Source organism: Echinops telfairi, unplaced genomic scaffold, assembly GCF_000313985.2.
Source record: "Echinops telfairi isolate 266 unplaced genomic scaffold, ASM31398v2 ScPeMD7_7468;HRSCAF=8506_0, whole genome shotgun sequence".
In the NCBI taxonomy this organism is placed as follows: domain Eukaryota; kingdom Metazoa; phylum Chordata; class Mammalia; order Afrosoricida; family Tenrecidae; genus Echinops; species Echinops telfairi.
Genome location: NW_022111369.1, coordinates 97,488,854 through 97,504,634, shown reverse-complemented (window position 1 = coordinate 97,504,634; position 15,781 = coordinate 97,488,854). Strand labels below are relative to the sequence as shown.

Sequence of the window (15,781 nt, the reverse complement as noted above, 5' to 3'; positions counted from 1 at the left end):
CAGTCATTAAGAGATTCATAGGCAATTTCATCTGATGACGTATCTCCTTCTACATCCCTTCTTCCCCAACCCTGTTTCTGGTGCCTTGTGCAGACTGTCAGTTTGAATGCACACATCTGGGTAGGTTATGTTCAACCTGCAGCCAGGCAAGGGTCTTCTCCGCGCCCCCCTGGCCCCTCTAAAATAAAGAGCTAATTCTCTTTCCTCCAAGTGCCCCCGAGGGAAGTGGCAAACCCCCGTTTTCATGCACTCTGCCTCTGGGCTCACTTTCCTTGCCTCCGGCTACTTCACCCAGTGGGTTTGATGCCCACTTACCTTGTAAGTGCTGTGTCTGCAATGGGGCGTGGGGCTTCTTTTTGGAGGGGTATTTGTCTCTGTGGCTGTTTCTGGTTTCTGAGGGTTTGGTGTGAGGCGGGTCATCGCTTGTCGTCAGATACTTGAGGAGCTCTGAGCAGGGACGTCTTTGTGGCTTTTGCTGTTGACAAATGCTCTTCGCTTTATTGCTCCATGAAGTCTCGGTCTTCAAACCCAAGTCAGAGAGAAAGCTAGAATTAGTGACCTGAACCTTATCAGAATGGATAGAGGTTTTCTGAAGAGATGAGATTTTTCAATGAAGTGTTCAGTCTAAGTGTACTGGATCTATGAGCTGTGAATAATTGTTTGCCGAACAAGGAGAGAACATTACACTTAAAACTCCTAAATGACATTTATGCGGCTTTAAAAAAAATAAGAATTTCTCCTACATTTCAATGTTTCCACTCAGCAACAAGTAACGGACAAAACCCTATAGCACCTTTACAGTGAATGGGGGTTGGGAGGTGGGGACAAAAGCTGCTTTAAACCTTAATTTGTGGCTCATTGCCAGAGCCCAGTGTTCACAACTCTCTTAAGTACCCCTTAACGCTCTGTTTTCACTGGCAATGAATGGCAAGACAAATATTGTTTAACACAGCCTGCTAACCAAAATGATGGCATTGCCAGCATTCCATCCAATTAATGGCGGAGACAGATCTTTCGCCGTGATTTTAGAGCCATCGTTCTCGGGTTAGACAGCTGGCAAAAAGGCAATCCTGCAGCTTCAAGTCACTCCCAGATCATGCCAGGCGATCGGCAGACTCTCGTAGCCCACCCGGCTGCACGTGCAACAGCGTGCGCCAGTGGGCGAGGCGGTGGGCCTCGTATCCGAGCCGGCCTCGAGACAACGCTGCAATGAAGCTTTTCTGCTTTTAGCGAGTCCGGGGACTGTTCTTCGAAATCCAGTACATCATCTATATTCCCTTTGGGAAGTAGCTGCCACACCTCAGGTGAATTCATATATACGTACATATAGTTCCCTGGAAACCCCCTGGTAACCTTCCTCCCGCCCCCACCTTTGCGTGAAGAAGTCCGTACCTTAACAAGCGCAGGGTTTGTTCTGATCCTGGGATTATGCTTTGCATGGTGCTGGGCACTGAGACCACTGCATTCATTATAACTTAGCTGAGTGTTGGCTGGTGCCAGTAAGAGCTTCTTAAGCTGGAAAAATATCAGGAAAGGAAGAGAAACCATTAAAGTTAGGCGTCTTTGAAAGGCTTTGAATAAATGGTTGAGCCAAATACAACAACGAGGACAACTTTAGGTGTTCAATCACACTTTAATGATATATGGAGTACCGAAAACGTCCAAACCAAACTCACTGCCATCACGTCGATGCTAACTCTTAATGACCGAAAGGGGCAGAGTAGAAATGCCCCCTGTGAGCATCCGAGACTATAACTCTTTACAGGAGTAGAAAACCCTATCTTTCTGGGGGTTTTGAACTGCTGACCTTGGAGTTAGCAGCCTATTGTATAAGCACTATGCCATGGTGAAGTACCATAGGACTAACAACACACACATACACACACATATTTAGGTAAAATAAAGTTTGGCATTACACTACCAATTGTGACAAAAACGTTTTGGTTTTTGTCCCTGTATATTTGGGACTTGTTTTTTTACCACTAGGATTTAGATAAAAGTTAAAGAATCTCCCTCAACGCTAAGAAAAGGTGCTTTGCTAAATGAAGACTTAGGGGCACTAGCTAGGTGGTCAACGGATAGATAGGGAGATAGTCTGTCATTCTGTCGCCTTACCTAGCCATCTATCTACCATAGAGATAGCTAAGTAAATGCATAGATAGAGGTGTGGTGGTGTGGTGGTTAAAGTGCTGGACTGAAAACTGAAAGTCCTACCATTTGTTTCACCAGTCACCGTGGAAGAAAGATGCGACAAAATGCTTGTCTAGAGATTGCACACTTGGAAACCTGATGTGGAAGTTCTGCTCTGCCCTAAAGAAAGTCACTATGAGTCAGAATTGACCCGATGGAAATGAGTTTATATATATATATATATATATATATATGGGTTGTCTGCACCTGTAAACATTTACTAGTCAATTAAGCTCTCTATAGGGTTGCTGTGAATCTGATCGACTTGATAGAAATGAATTTGGGGATATATACACAAATTAAAAGGTAATGAAAGTTCTCCATAAACTTTTTGAAACCCCTTGCATATGCCCATATTTACCCTTCAAAAAACTCAAATGAATCAAGTGGCAATAAGTGAAGTATTCTGGGAGGCTTAGGATAAAATATCATAAACACGTCTCAAAATTAAGCCATATAAAAAATGTTTGGATGAGAGAATATGGATTGCTGATTTGACAAAGACAGCGAATTGGAAATGGGTAGGACTCTGGCCTGTAAATGGAGAGATACAGAATCTGATTCCAACTGGTCAAGGTCAGCTAAAGGTCCCACTTTCTCTGGATCTCTGTTTCCTTGCCGTTTCCTGACTTGTGACTTGATCTCTGTGTCCTGACTTGCTACACTCTAAGGTCTCTCTGCTCCAAAATGTACTATGTCAATAAGTCAGTAACCTCACCCCCTTGAACAGCTTCTGGTGTCAAATCTAGAGAAATCTGGGCGCTGGACCACAGAGCAATGGCATGAGCACGTGGGGGAGCACGTGGGACGAAATTGATCGTGATTACTCGTCAGGTGTTATCCTTTCCACTAGAAAGGCTCAGCAGGTCAGAGACTCTGAGTAGGGTATTCATGGGCTCCTGTAGGAGGATTGAACATCTCATAACTTAGGGGCGTGAGAAAAGCAGCTTCTCAATGGCATGGAATCCCACTACTGCCGTTTGGAGGATGGCATTTCATAATGTATACAGCAAGCTCTTACATCAAATTTATAGCAAATGACAAATGGCTAGCATAGATGAGAAGGTAAACTGGGTCTTAGAACTAATAAAATTCCAGACAAGCCCTACATTGAAACAGAAATTCCCTCTTCACTGCCAACAAATTCACTCATCATTGCATATCATAAATTAAAGCAAGTTGTGTTGCAAATGTGCTATTATTTTCTAATCTCTGTAAGATATATGAATCCAAAGCCTTTAAATTGTATACCCCTTGACCTACCAATTCCACTTCCAGAATGACATGCCTATGTCTAAAATGGTGCATGTGTTAATTATTACACACATGATCATAGTGAGAAATAATATGGGAAACCAGTAAATATCCCACCAGAAGGGATTACCCACTGAGTTAGAACCCCTCTGAACATGGAGATGATGGGCCATTAAAAACCATGCTTATATTGAAATCCATAGCATGTTCGTGACAGATTTTAAAGGGAAACCGAAAAAGCAGTCATTTGAAATTACAGGTGAGAGTTTAGTCTCCTCCACTTGGTGCTCTGAGCTCTCTCTATTTCTATTGCGAACATGAAGGATGAGACGTAAACACACACGCAGATCAACAGAATTTCAAAAAGATTCTACAAGACCACATACTGTTGTCGACATTTTAAAACAGAGAGTCACAGGATATGCAATCCTGGGTGTGCTAGGGATTGTTCTGACATCAGTCTAAATTAAGAATCCAAACCTTATCGCTCCTTTATCAGACCCACGCAGCGGGTAGCCAGAGGCAACACCGATGGCTGTTAAACAGTAGGAAGGGTTCTTACTAGAGATGGCTCTTCTGCCTCCTGAGGTGGAGGGGTGCCGTCAGGCATAGAGGAAGGGCTAGCATCATTGTCAGTAGTCACATCTCCATCTGTCAGTGCATCAAATGAGGGTAATCCGTCTTCATCCACGGGGAGGCTGTCCAGTGTCTCTGTGAGGACCGCTAGCAAGTTTGCTTCATTCTCTTCATCTATCTTCTGCAAAAACAGAGAAACAAAGGAAGACACGTGTGGGTGGACACTATGTCATTGATCAGCTGAGGCCAAACACGTGTAACCAAACAAGTAGATTTTTCTATGAAACATGAATGCCCAGGAAAGACCCCACAAGAATTATGACTCTCTCACATGACAAATTCGCCTTGGGCCAGATCACATCATTTATTGATGCCTTGTGTTATCAAACCCTGAGTGTTGAGGTAAGTTAGTGCCCATGTGTTTTTAATACTGTCATATATGCATGACTCTCTTTGTTTAATCAGCTTCCATAAGTTGATGTAGAGAATTACAGGGATTAAGATGATTTTTCCGTCATCAATTCTATTTCATTCTCAGTTACTGTCCTTGCTGCTCCTCTTTAGCATTCCCACTGCTTTTGAGTTGATTCCATTCCCTGTGTGTTACAGAGTAGGACTGAATGCCATAGGGTTAAACAAAACAAAAACAAAACTCACTGCCATCCACTGAATTGATGCCAACTCACCGAAACCCTCTAGGACAGGGTAGAACCACCCCTGTGGGTTTCCCAAGCTGTAACTCCTTACAGCAATAGAAAGCCTCATCTTTCTCCCAAGAAGTGGGTGGGGGTTTCCAACTGCTGACTTTGTGGATCACAGTCCAACTCCTAACCACGATACATTGAGGTTCCCTTCGTGGGGTTTCAATGGCGACTCTATAAATATTCTTGCCCTACTCTGGTGGCGATGTTGGCTATTTATTGAACTGCTAACCTCCAGGTTGGTGCTTCAAACCAACGGTTGCTCCTCTGGAGAAAGAAGAGGCTTCTTGTTCCCATAGATTTATAGCCTTGGGGATCCTCTATGTATGAGTTAGAATCAACTCCATAGCAGTGGTTTTGGTTTGTTTTGGTTTTTTTAATCATTTGGATAATTTTTATGGAAGCAGACCACTTGGCCTTTCTCCAGTGGTGTTGTTAAATGGATTCTAATCATCAATGACCAAGTTCAAAACATTTGCACCACCCAGGCACTTCTGTTACAACATACCCCTAAAAAAATACTCAGGTTATCTCTCTTTGAATACCAGCAGCCATTGAAACTATAGCAAGAGAAATTATCCACATTTTCATAGATTCAATTTCAATCTCAAGATGGCATATACCAAGAGCACACATTTCTCTTCTAGACATCTGTCCCCATCTTGAGTCATGCATCCCTCACTGCCTAGCGGCCATTTCTACCTAATCATGGACACTTTCTACCTCATCATCCAAAAATCAAATGGAAGGCCTTTCAAAATGAAAGTACTCTTCCCATCTCTGTTTACTTCTGGATAGGAATTCTTCAGACCTAGACACTGACCAACCTGACCTCCTCTTCATCTGGTCCATCACTAAATCCAGTTTTACTTTTCCTGCCTCTCAAGGTATTTTATGTCTCCCTGCCACAGGTACTATCCTACTGCCGCATAACTTGTAAGACATTTCTGCGAACCCCTGCTCTCTTGTTTCCCACCTCCCAGACTGGTTCTCATCCACGCAGCCTCGGAGAATGAGTGCAGGCACTCTGTGGAGAACCTCCTCTGTGTCCGAGGTCATGAGAGGTACTGCGTATGCAAAGGGAAGCAAGACAGAACTCTGCCCCGAAGAACCTACCGTCAGGAGGGAGTGATTGTAAATGATTCATTATGAAAAATAAATACCAGAAGATTTTGTTCAGTAATCCATGCAAAAATCCTCAAGGACTCCCCAACCAGAGTTGAACAACCTTGCTAATGAACAAAAGCAAAACAAAACAAGAGCCAGTGAGTTGATTTTGACTCCTGGCAGCCCCGTGAGTTGTTTAGCACTTCTGATTTGGTGGGTTTTGGGGGTTTTTTGGAAGGAAATTGTCTCCTTCTGAAGTGTTTCTGGGTGGCTTTGAACCCCCACATTAGCAGGTGAGCAGGATGCCAGCCATGTTCAGCACCCAGGGACTCTCCCTGTTCATAGGGCCACATGCCATAGGAGACAAGGGGAACCCACGATGTATTGCTCCTAGCGTTCCAGCTCAATGCCTAGCAGGATATCTCATGTGGAACTGCCAAATGAAAACATTTTTAAGTGCAACTTGCCCCTGTGATCAGTGGAATCCTGCAGAGAAGTTCTTTCAGTCATACACTTGCCTTCATCTTGTCCTTCTAAGCAGAGAGGTCATTTCAGGGGGTGCAGGCAACTATTGGGGGACTCCAAAGAGGTGGTCTTGATAGATCTTTTTTTTTTTCTTCAAAGAACCCAGATGCCCACAAGTATTGGTGAGAAAAAGACAAAGAAAGTTGCACAGAAGAACTGTTTGACATCAAACTATGTACCTGCTCGTTCTTCAGGGGCAGCAGGGCTATCCGACAAGATTTTTGTTGGGAACTTGACCTTATCCTCACGATCGCCTCACCTTGGACCTTTCAGACTTCCTGTTTTGTTTCCCAAACTCAAAGAGCATTAAAATGGACACAATGTTTGAGTCCCTCAAGGAAGCCTGAATGACACTTTTGAAGTGGAATATATTGAAGAATGTTGATATTTTTGGCCAGGGGTAAGGGTTAGTTAGAATGAAACACTACCTTCAGAAGCATGTAGGCAAGATGGAGGATATGTCAAGAAACCATAGGTTCCCATTTTGATATTTTGTCTGATGAAGGTTTCTATGACTTTGCAGCAGGACTTTTGGGGTTTTGCTAGCACACACCTGAACCACTATAATTCCGAGTTGACATACAGTATGGCTATCCACTGGTGACTTGCTGAATCAGTCACTGATCTGCATTTATTACCTACAATAGACGCTGCACAGAACAGGGTTTACTTCTCTTCATTGTCTTTTAGCACTTCACATTGTTTGTCCAATTTGACTTTCTTCATAAGTCTTTTTTTTTTAATATAAGTTCTGCATGCTATGACATTAACAATATCGGCTAAATTATCCCACACAGATTCTATTACAAAATGCACCTAAGCTGCTGACATCTAATGAAGCCAGCAGGGCCCACACTTCCTTTCTCTCTAGCACTGAACTCCAGTTAATTGACCTGACAAAATTACAAGAATCACAGAATAAGACAGCTAATCAGAAAATCAAATTGTATTACTAGAGAAATTAGGCAGGCCTTTATCACGTATGCATTCTATTTTCACATAAAAATTGTTTTCCCCTCATTACTGATCAGCCTCTATCCAAGAATAAAACCGTAGCCTCCTCCCTCTTTCTGATTCAAGAGGCCACAAAGAGCCATTGGCACTCTCCATGGGCAATTTTGCATTTGTATAATGCATCCATCCAAATGGCCCTGGACTTGAGGCTGTCAGTCAAGGAGTTTGGGCGCCCCATGTAGGTAGCATGACAATGGTATAAGTTTGAAGACTCTATGACAAGAGGGTAAATCCTAGTCGGAAAAATGAATAGTTAATTTCAGGGAGGCTCCCCAAACTGGCCTGTTCACCAAAATCCAACTTGCCCACCTCACTCCCACCCCCATTCATGTGAGCCTCATAATACAAACATTGAAGTGCTTTTCTGTCTCGGATCATAATCTGCAGGCAAAGTTTCCAATCGCCCTCTTTTTAATTCTAGATTTCCCTGACACATTAAAAAACAAAAACAAACCAAATTGAGGTGATTGACTTGTTTGCTCTGAATACAATTATAGCTCAATAAAATAGATATCATTTAAATGATCACAATAATTACATTTAAATCCATGTAAGTATCTCTATAGTATCTAATCCAATAGTCTTTGGAAATATATCTTGTATATATGTAACACATATACGCACGCACACACACAATCTTTAAATTGAATATTTTCTCTAGGAATCCACGTTTTCTTTTAAGGCTTACTTTTTCCTGAAGCTCAAATAGTTCATGAAAATGAGTGAAGGCTGTTTACCAATAAATGATTCATTTTGTTTATTCTGATTTAAACCTTGTCTTTGGCTTCCCAGCAATATTACAAGCCTCTATTTACTTTCAATCGCATAATACAATAGTGCCTTCATTCTATCCCTCATGCAAACAAACTATGGTAATTCCAATCAAGTCAAAATGACAAAGAACATTGAAATTAACTCGTTTTCTCCTATTCCTTTAATAAGCCGGGTGAATGTATAACAAATCCAATGGCAGAAATATTGGCGCTTGATAATGTCATCATTAATTTACAAGATTTGATTAAACCACCAACTCTGTTAATTCTCCTCTCTCTTAGAACCACAGTGGGGGGGTGGAGGCGGGAGGTAGGGGGCTTGTGGAATGGGAGATGTGTGTGCACGTGCGTACGTACGTACGTGTGCGTGTGTGTGTGTGTGTGTGTGTGCGTGCGTGCGTGTGTTTTAGTGTATGTGGGCTGGGTGGGTTAGTAGTAAACCAGCAGATACTGGCAGGGCGATCCAGATTATTTACCGTCCATGTCCCTTAGAAAAGATTAAATATTTTATTATAACCCAGTGGGTGACTTAGAGAGACACTTCAACATCATTTCTTTTGGTAAGGTCTTTGTGAATTAAGCAAGAAAAAACATGCTATCATTTCAAACCCTCTGTGTTCTCTTTAATTATAGGAGGCTGGGTGTGGGTGTGGGGGCGGGATGTGTGATCTTTGCTGATGACCTCTCAATGAGGGGAGCTACACAGCTTCTCCTAATGTATAAAGTGGAGGGGACCCTACCCCTCATTTCGGCCACGTCAATGGGTTTCGTACAAGTTTCCACCATCAAATGCCCCAGAGAAGGAAAATGATGTGAAGAAGAGGAACCGGTTAAACAATTACTGTCACTTTCCATTATGGCTTTGCTCCCAATTTACAGAGCAAATAAATCAAAGTCACCACCAATGAAGCCCCCCTGGCTGGCTCACCGGTGTCTGTTCCGCAGGTGGCAGGGGAGCGAATGCACAGGAGTTATATGACATGGCAAGATCACCTTTTAAAGGCTCTGCTTTGATACTCCTTCCTCACTGTTGGAACTTTCTGTTATTTACAAATATAGCCTTCTCCGTGTCATCCAAGTTAAAAAAAGAAAAGACAAGTAGAAAACAGAGAGGGGAGAGAAAGTAAGAGAAGGGAAGAAAGAGAGGATCCGACATTGGGCGGTGATTGACTGCAGCCCAGCCTAAACTCGGTCCTGGTGCTGCAGCAGATGGAAGGCAAACCAGCAGGCATTTGGCTACAAGCAGCAGACTCCATGGTGGGTGGTTTTCAACCCTGCGCTCCGCCTGGTGCAAGCAAAGCGTGCTGCAATTCTTCCAACTTCAATGTAAGTCCCCAGGCTCTCCAGGAATAAAGAAGGCATCGCAACAAAAAAGTAACCCAAGGACGACAAGCCTTCTAAGTGACAGATGACACCTGGACACGTATCTGAGCAAACTGAAACTGGGAATCAGTTAGATTGGGAGGTACATCGTCGCTCTGGGGAACAGCTATCCCTCTACGTCCCCATATGACCTCCCTTGAATGTGGTAGAATCCAAAAGGCACAGCCAAAGAGAAACAGATTCTGGTCCTAGGGGCTCTGGGGTCACCCCATCATTCAAATCCCATCCCATGTAGAGTATATGGGCCACCTCCTCTTGTGAGCAGTTAGCAAAATGTACTCGCAACCGATTACACATGGTGGGGCAGACGGCACATTCCACTCACCCTACAGCACACAGAGGGGTAATAAATCCGCTAAATTAAGAAGGGGATGAGGGACTCCGAGATGCCGGCTGACACCGCAAGGCAGAGCGATAACGGCATGGGGTGTCCCAAAGAAGTTTAAATGTGGGCATTAAAGAAGGCCCGTGCCCTGCCCATGATAGTAATTTTTTCTGCATCTTGTAGAATTGCAATTACACTCTACGTCCCTAGATTCTCACACTCGCTTGATCTCTGTTTGATAAAAATAGTTTAATAGCCATTTAATCACAGCTTCATTATCTTAGCTCTCTTAATGCGAATTAGGCCAGGAGAGTGCTCGCTTCCTCATTATTCAAATCATCAATAAGAAGGAAGCAGTGGGGTCTTCTTATCACTCATTAATCAGTCCCAGCATCTCAGGTGCTGTGTGCTTAGAGATCATTCTGGGTGAGAGGTCTTGCCACCTCTTCCAGCCTCCTCTGAGTTTTTTTCCCCTTACATAAAATTTCAGTTTATTATCTGCCTAATTCCTATTAGAGAAATTTTCTGCACTCAAGATTAATATAGAAAAAGAAAAGCCCACGACTTTGTCAAGAAGGTGCTCAGTGCACATCTGCCGTGGGTACGCCATCAATTTGATGATCCCAGTTGAATGCCGTTCTTTGTGCCAGATCTACTCCTGGTGATATCCATGAGCCAGCTGCCCCCAAATACCCAGCATGCCTTGGGTTTCTTCCTTTGCCCCATCCTGCTGATTTTGAAGCAGCTAATGAAGACAAAATTAACTCCTACTTTAAGTGAGGCCTAATTAGGAAGGGAAATCTGCTAGAATAACATCTGGTAATGTATTCCAAAGCCAAATATAAATGACATTTTTGGATTAGCCACCATTTTGGATTATTTCTTCCGAGAGATGCCACCAAGAGTTCAAATAGCTGAATGGAGATGTGACATTCCTGAGAGGTCTTGGGATTCTAACAGGGAAATATATTTGTCACAAGAGGCCATGCCTGAATCTCTCTAGGTAGAGCTGGGCACCTTGGTTGCACATACCAATAGGCAAATATTTATAAATATAAGGATATTAAAAATGCACTGCCACCAAGTGGATTCTGACCATCTAGGACAATGTAGAATTGCCCTGTGGATTTCCAAAACTTAACTTGAAAACTGTAGAATGGCTCATTGTTTGCCTCAGAGCAGCTGGTGGTTTCGAACTGCTGACCCAGCTGTGAGCAGCCTCAACACATAAACTATTATGCCACCAAGGGCTTTTATAGGCAAATGAGCAATTGCACTTATTGGTCTTGGTTTGTATCTGTACATTTAAGATGGATAACAAGCAGAACACAAAAGGGAACAAAGTTGAGGGATGATTCCAAAGTTAAAGAAGAAATAATATTCAGACTAGAGCAGTGACATAGAAATTAAGGGTACACACATACACACACATATGTATATTTAAATCATCATGATCAAGGACGAAAATGTGCACTGGTGACTTACTGCACATATTCACTTTGAGTGGCCTGTGTCTTTGCTGCAGTGATTAGCTATTTTGAATACCCCCCTTAAAACAATGCTCTCTTTTCCTGCTCTTTTTCATAGACTCCATTTTGCTTTTTATTTTTCGGAAGTTCAGGTGTGAGCACCTATAGTCTATCTGCTCACCTTCAGTGAACCTGGCCCGGTGACATTTCTCATTGGTTGCTAAAGTCCTAGCCCATTCAATAGGCATTGAGGTAAAGACAAACACTAACATTTTTTTTAAGTATGTAAAATAAAGTGCTTTGGAAACAGGTTGAGAACTAGGAGATGAGATAGGTATTAAAGAACTTAAGAAATCTGAGCACATTTGATAAAAAAAAATAAACCAAACAACATATACTACCTGATATCACAGCAGACATTTTTTTGTCTGACAAATACTCTAGTCAATAGAAATAAATCCAGGAGGGTTTGGAGATGTCACAACCCCAAATTTGCCCGGACTTAGCTCCTGACTCCTGGTGAGCCGACGCCCGATGGAAGAAAGCTCTTCTTATCTCTCTTCATCCGGACGCTCTTGTGAAACTGGCTGGCTCAGCACCACAGCGAGAGGCATGCTGCATCCTGCTCAGTGTCATGGCAACATCCATGGACAGAATGGTGGTGGCTCCCCAGGAGGTTCACTGGCCTGGACTTGAAGCCATGTCTCCCACACGGACGGTGGAGTGTCCACAAGAAACAGCCACTGCCCCTTGCCTGAAAGTTAGCTTGTTCTTCTTTTGTCACCAATAGAGAGAAGCACATTGTGTGATGTGACATTCTGTTTGCTCTGTCATATCCCAAAGTTGCTAGAGTTCAAACTTGCACCTTTTCAAGAACACAGAGGCTTGAGTTGCTCTCTCTTGATAACTCTGCATGGGTGGGCATTTTACTGAAAATCTCACAGATGGGGGAAGGGGGTGGGGTGTACGTCAAAAAGTATTTCTCCCATCGCATGAAAGCCTTAAACAAGCACTTGTGTCTTTACTTAGTCTCCACCTAGGTCTATCCACTCCTGAACATGGTATTTCCATCTCTCGAACTCTGCCCTCTTCCATTTCCATTATGCCAAAACGGCAATTTTGCCAAGCTCACTCATGGTCCTTGGAAAGATTCTTTGTGTTTTCCAAACCCATACCAAACTCACTGCTGTTGGGTCGGTTCTAACCCACAGCTACCCTGGAGGGCACAGGGTTGTCCCTGTGGGTTTCTGAGACTAACTCTTTATGAGAGTAGAAAGTTCATCTTTCTCCAGCAGAACAGCTGGTGGTTTTGAACTGCTAACCTTGAAGTTAGCGGCACAAAGCATAGGAACCCACTATACCATCAGGGCTCCTTTTGTGTTTTAAAATAAAATAGTAAAAAAGTGAAAAAGGAAAAAAAAGGGTTCAAGGGGAAATCTCAGGGGGATAAGGTAGGTAAGATAAGGTTTCTCAGTGAAATTTTTGCAGGAAGCCCTTGTTACTCAGTGAGGAGACAGTGTCCTGGCTAGGAAACAAAGAAAGACAAACAAACAAACAAACAAACAAAAATCCCGTTGTGCGGCTTTCCTGGTCTTTTCCACTGAAGCAGCTTCAAATTTCTTCATAATAGCCCCTGTAATTATCCTGTATCCTAAAGAAAATCTGTCATCTCGTTGGCATCCCCCAAACAGTCATCATAACATTCTGCGCTGACCTCTCTTCCTTGCATTTAACTGGCCCAGTTAGATCCCCACAGAAGTCACTGTTTTGCTTGAACCCTTTGTGAAGGGCCCCTAAGGGCAGGAAGACAGGTGTCGTAATAAAAGAACGCATCTGCTGCCCTCCACTGACTGCAGAGGCACGTCGGAACGCACTTCGTTGGCAACAGACACGTGAATGTATGCGCTGAAGTCCTACACTGGACTTTTTGACTTACCCTCATTTCTATATGTGCCTGAATACACTGCTTCTCTTACACACACACATACACACACGCGCACGCACGCGCGCGCACGCACACACACACACTTCTCTAATGCCCATTAGCAAGGAACTTTGAAAAAGTTTGAAGGGAAAATCCCATTATCTTTTATTTCACTGTTTTCCCTCCAATGACCTTGTTGAAGCCCCATCCGATAAAATGGAATCCCTCCGCAGTTCATCTCACCTGCCTGGGCGCCTTTGCTCCCAGTCAACTGTAGTTATGTAAGAGCACCATCAGGGTCCTCAGTGCGCCTTCCTGCTATCCACAGTAATTGAGGAAAGCGGAGATCAGCAGCGGAAGATAATTACCGCAAAAGAATAAGAATCAAGTGGAGACAAAATACAAGTAAAAGCGAAGCCTTCCCTCCGCAGATATATTTAGATCTGTGGGAATCCAGTTAATTCTCGTTAATGCTTATACTCCGGTTTTAGCAGGCAGAGAACCTGTATTCACTTCTAGGCTTAGGTTCTGTTCTAGCGTGTTAGCTTGTATCACACTTTCATGAGCTAATAAGCATGTGCTGAACATGTGGGATTCACGATGCTCAGGGGCTTCAGGAGCCCTAAGTCTAAATACAGGGAGGTGCAAAGAAAAGGGTAGGAGAGAAGTCCTGCTGGATGCCTCAAAATGAGCTGTCCTGAGGGGAAAAAAATGGGAGATATTGCATGCCGATTTCTAAAAGAGCATAAAGAGAAAATAACTGAGTTCTGCCACCAAACGGGAGGTTTAATAAGAGCCAGAAAGAGCCCTCGGGGTATTCCATTTGTCCTCAAGTGTAAACCAAGGGAGCAATTGGCCACTGTGGAAAGAATACTAGATGGGAAGTCAAGAGAATTGTTTCAAGCCCCATTTCCACCACTGGCTAACTTCATGGCCTCAAGTGAAAAAGGAAAAAAACAAACAAACAAACCAAACAAACAAAAAACCCAAACAATGCACCAGCTTCACTGCACATTCTGAGATGATAATCCTAAAAAAACCAAACTCATTGCCGTGATCGGATACCAACTCGTAGTGACCTTACAGGGTTAAATAGAGCACTCCCATGGGTTTCCTAGACTGTAAATCCTCATGGAAATAGAAAGTCTCGTCTCTCTCCCCAGAAGTGGCTGGTGGATTTGAGTTGCTGACCTTGAGATTATCAGCCTGAAGCATAACCCCCTACGTCACGAGGACTTCCAATCACCAGGACGTTCAATAATAATCTTCCAAAATCACACTGCCATTAAATAAGGGCAGTTCCTACTGACTCTTTGTTGGACAAGGTAGAACTGTACTGGTGAGTTTCCGTGACTAGAACTCTTTATGGGGCTAGAAAGCCCCATCTTTCTCCCTTGGAGTAGCTGGTAGATCACAGCCCAATGTGTAACCACTATGCCACCAGGGCTTCTAGTAATAAATAATGCTACAGGTTCCTAAATAGAATCTCTATTTTCTTTCTTAGCACTTGCCACCTGACTCCAGAGATCTCTCTCTCCATGGTGCTGATCAAACCTTCCGTGACTTCCCAGGTCTCCTAGAGAAGCCGCAATCTTAAGAGCGACCTAGTAGCCAAGAACTACCACCACCTGTATCAAGCCAGACAGAACCCTTTGGAGAGTGAGTGTGTGTGTGTACAATAAATGATCAATCTACAGGGGTTAACGAAGATCCAGGTTTAATTGGCAGTCACAGCCCCTCGTGAGCAGTCACGACCAGCCAGTCGTGCCTTACTTGTTACTATGCTGCTAAACAGAATTCCTTGGAACTTCCAGAATAAGATAGATGAGGGGGAGAGACCTGGTGATCTACATTTCAAAAGCAGCCAAGAGAAAAACCCTGTGGATCACAATAGAATCCATCAATACTCAACCATGGGATGGCACTGGGCCAGGCAGGATGCTGTTCTGCGGTGCATGGAGTTGCATTGAGCTGGGTCAGCTAACAAAGACAATGAGACCCCAGCATCATGGGGCTGTATGGTTTCTCTACACTAAAATGGTAACCTGACCCCATCACTCACCACTTTTACCCATCTCACTCTTTCCCGGCATGTTGACCTCTTAGATAGTCTGCAAAAATGCCACCTTTCTCCTGCCTTGAGGTCTTTGCACTGCTGCTTCCTCTGCCCCAGGCTCTTCTGGGCTTGCCCCTCGCTCATCTCCTCACTTCCTTAATCCCTTCTTAGCATATCATCCATTTCATCTTTCTCTGGTTTAATTTACCCCTTAGTACTTAACTCTATAACTCAATGGACAAGTTATTGATACATCTTGTTCATAAAACAAGTCAAAAACCACAAAGCAGGTACTGTCAAGTTGATTTCCACTCACGGTGACCTCATATGTGCATACCAGACCTGGGATCCATACGGTTTTCCATGGGTGTGATCTGGCAGTGGACTCCCAGGCCTTTTTTCCAAGGTGTGTCTGGGTGGATTTGAACCACCAACCTTTCAGTTGTCCATCTGCACCACCGAGGGACTCCATCTTGCTCACCAC

General features: G+C 43.5%; 1 protein-coding gene across 3 annotated transcripts in view; it reads right to left on the bottom strand.

Moving 5' to 3' along the window:
- PPARGC1A (PPARG coactivator 1 alpha) overlaps positions 1-15,781 on the bottom strand; it is a 583,321-nt gene that overhangs the window by 48,073 nt on the left and 519,467 nt on the right. For all 3 annotated transcript variants that reach the window (XM_045284122.1, XM_045284121.1, XM_004706307.2), the window contains exons 3-5: positions 4,007-4,201; positions 1,393-1,515; positions 316-520 (exon numbers count right to left, since the gene is read on the bottom strand). In XM_045284122.1, coding sequence (XP_045140057.1) covers positions 316-520; positions 1,393-1,515; positions 4,007-4,201 — 523 coding nt within the window. The remainder of the gene's footprint in view (positions 1-315; positions 521-1,392; positions 1,516-4,006; positions 4,202-15,781) is intronic.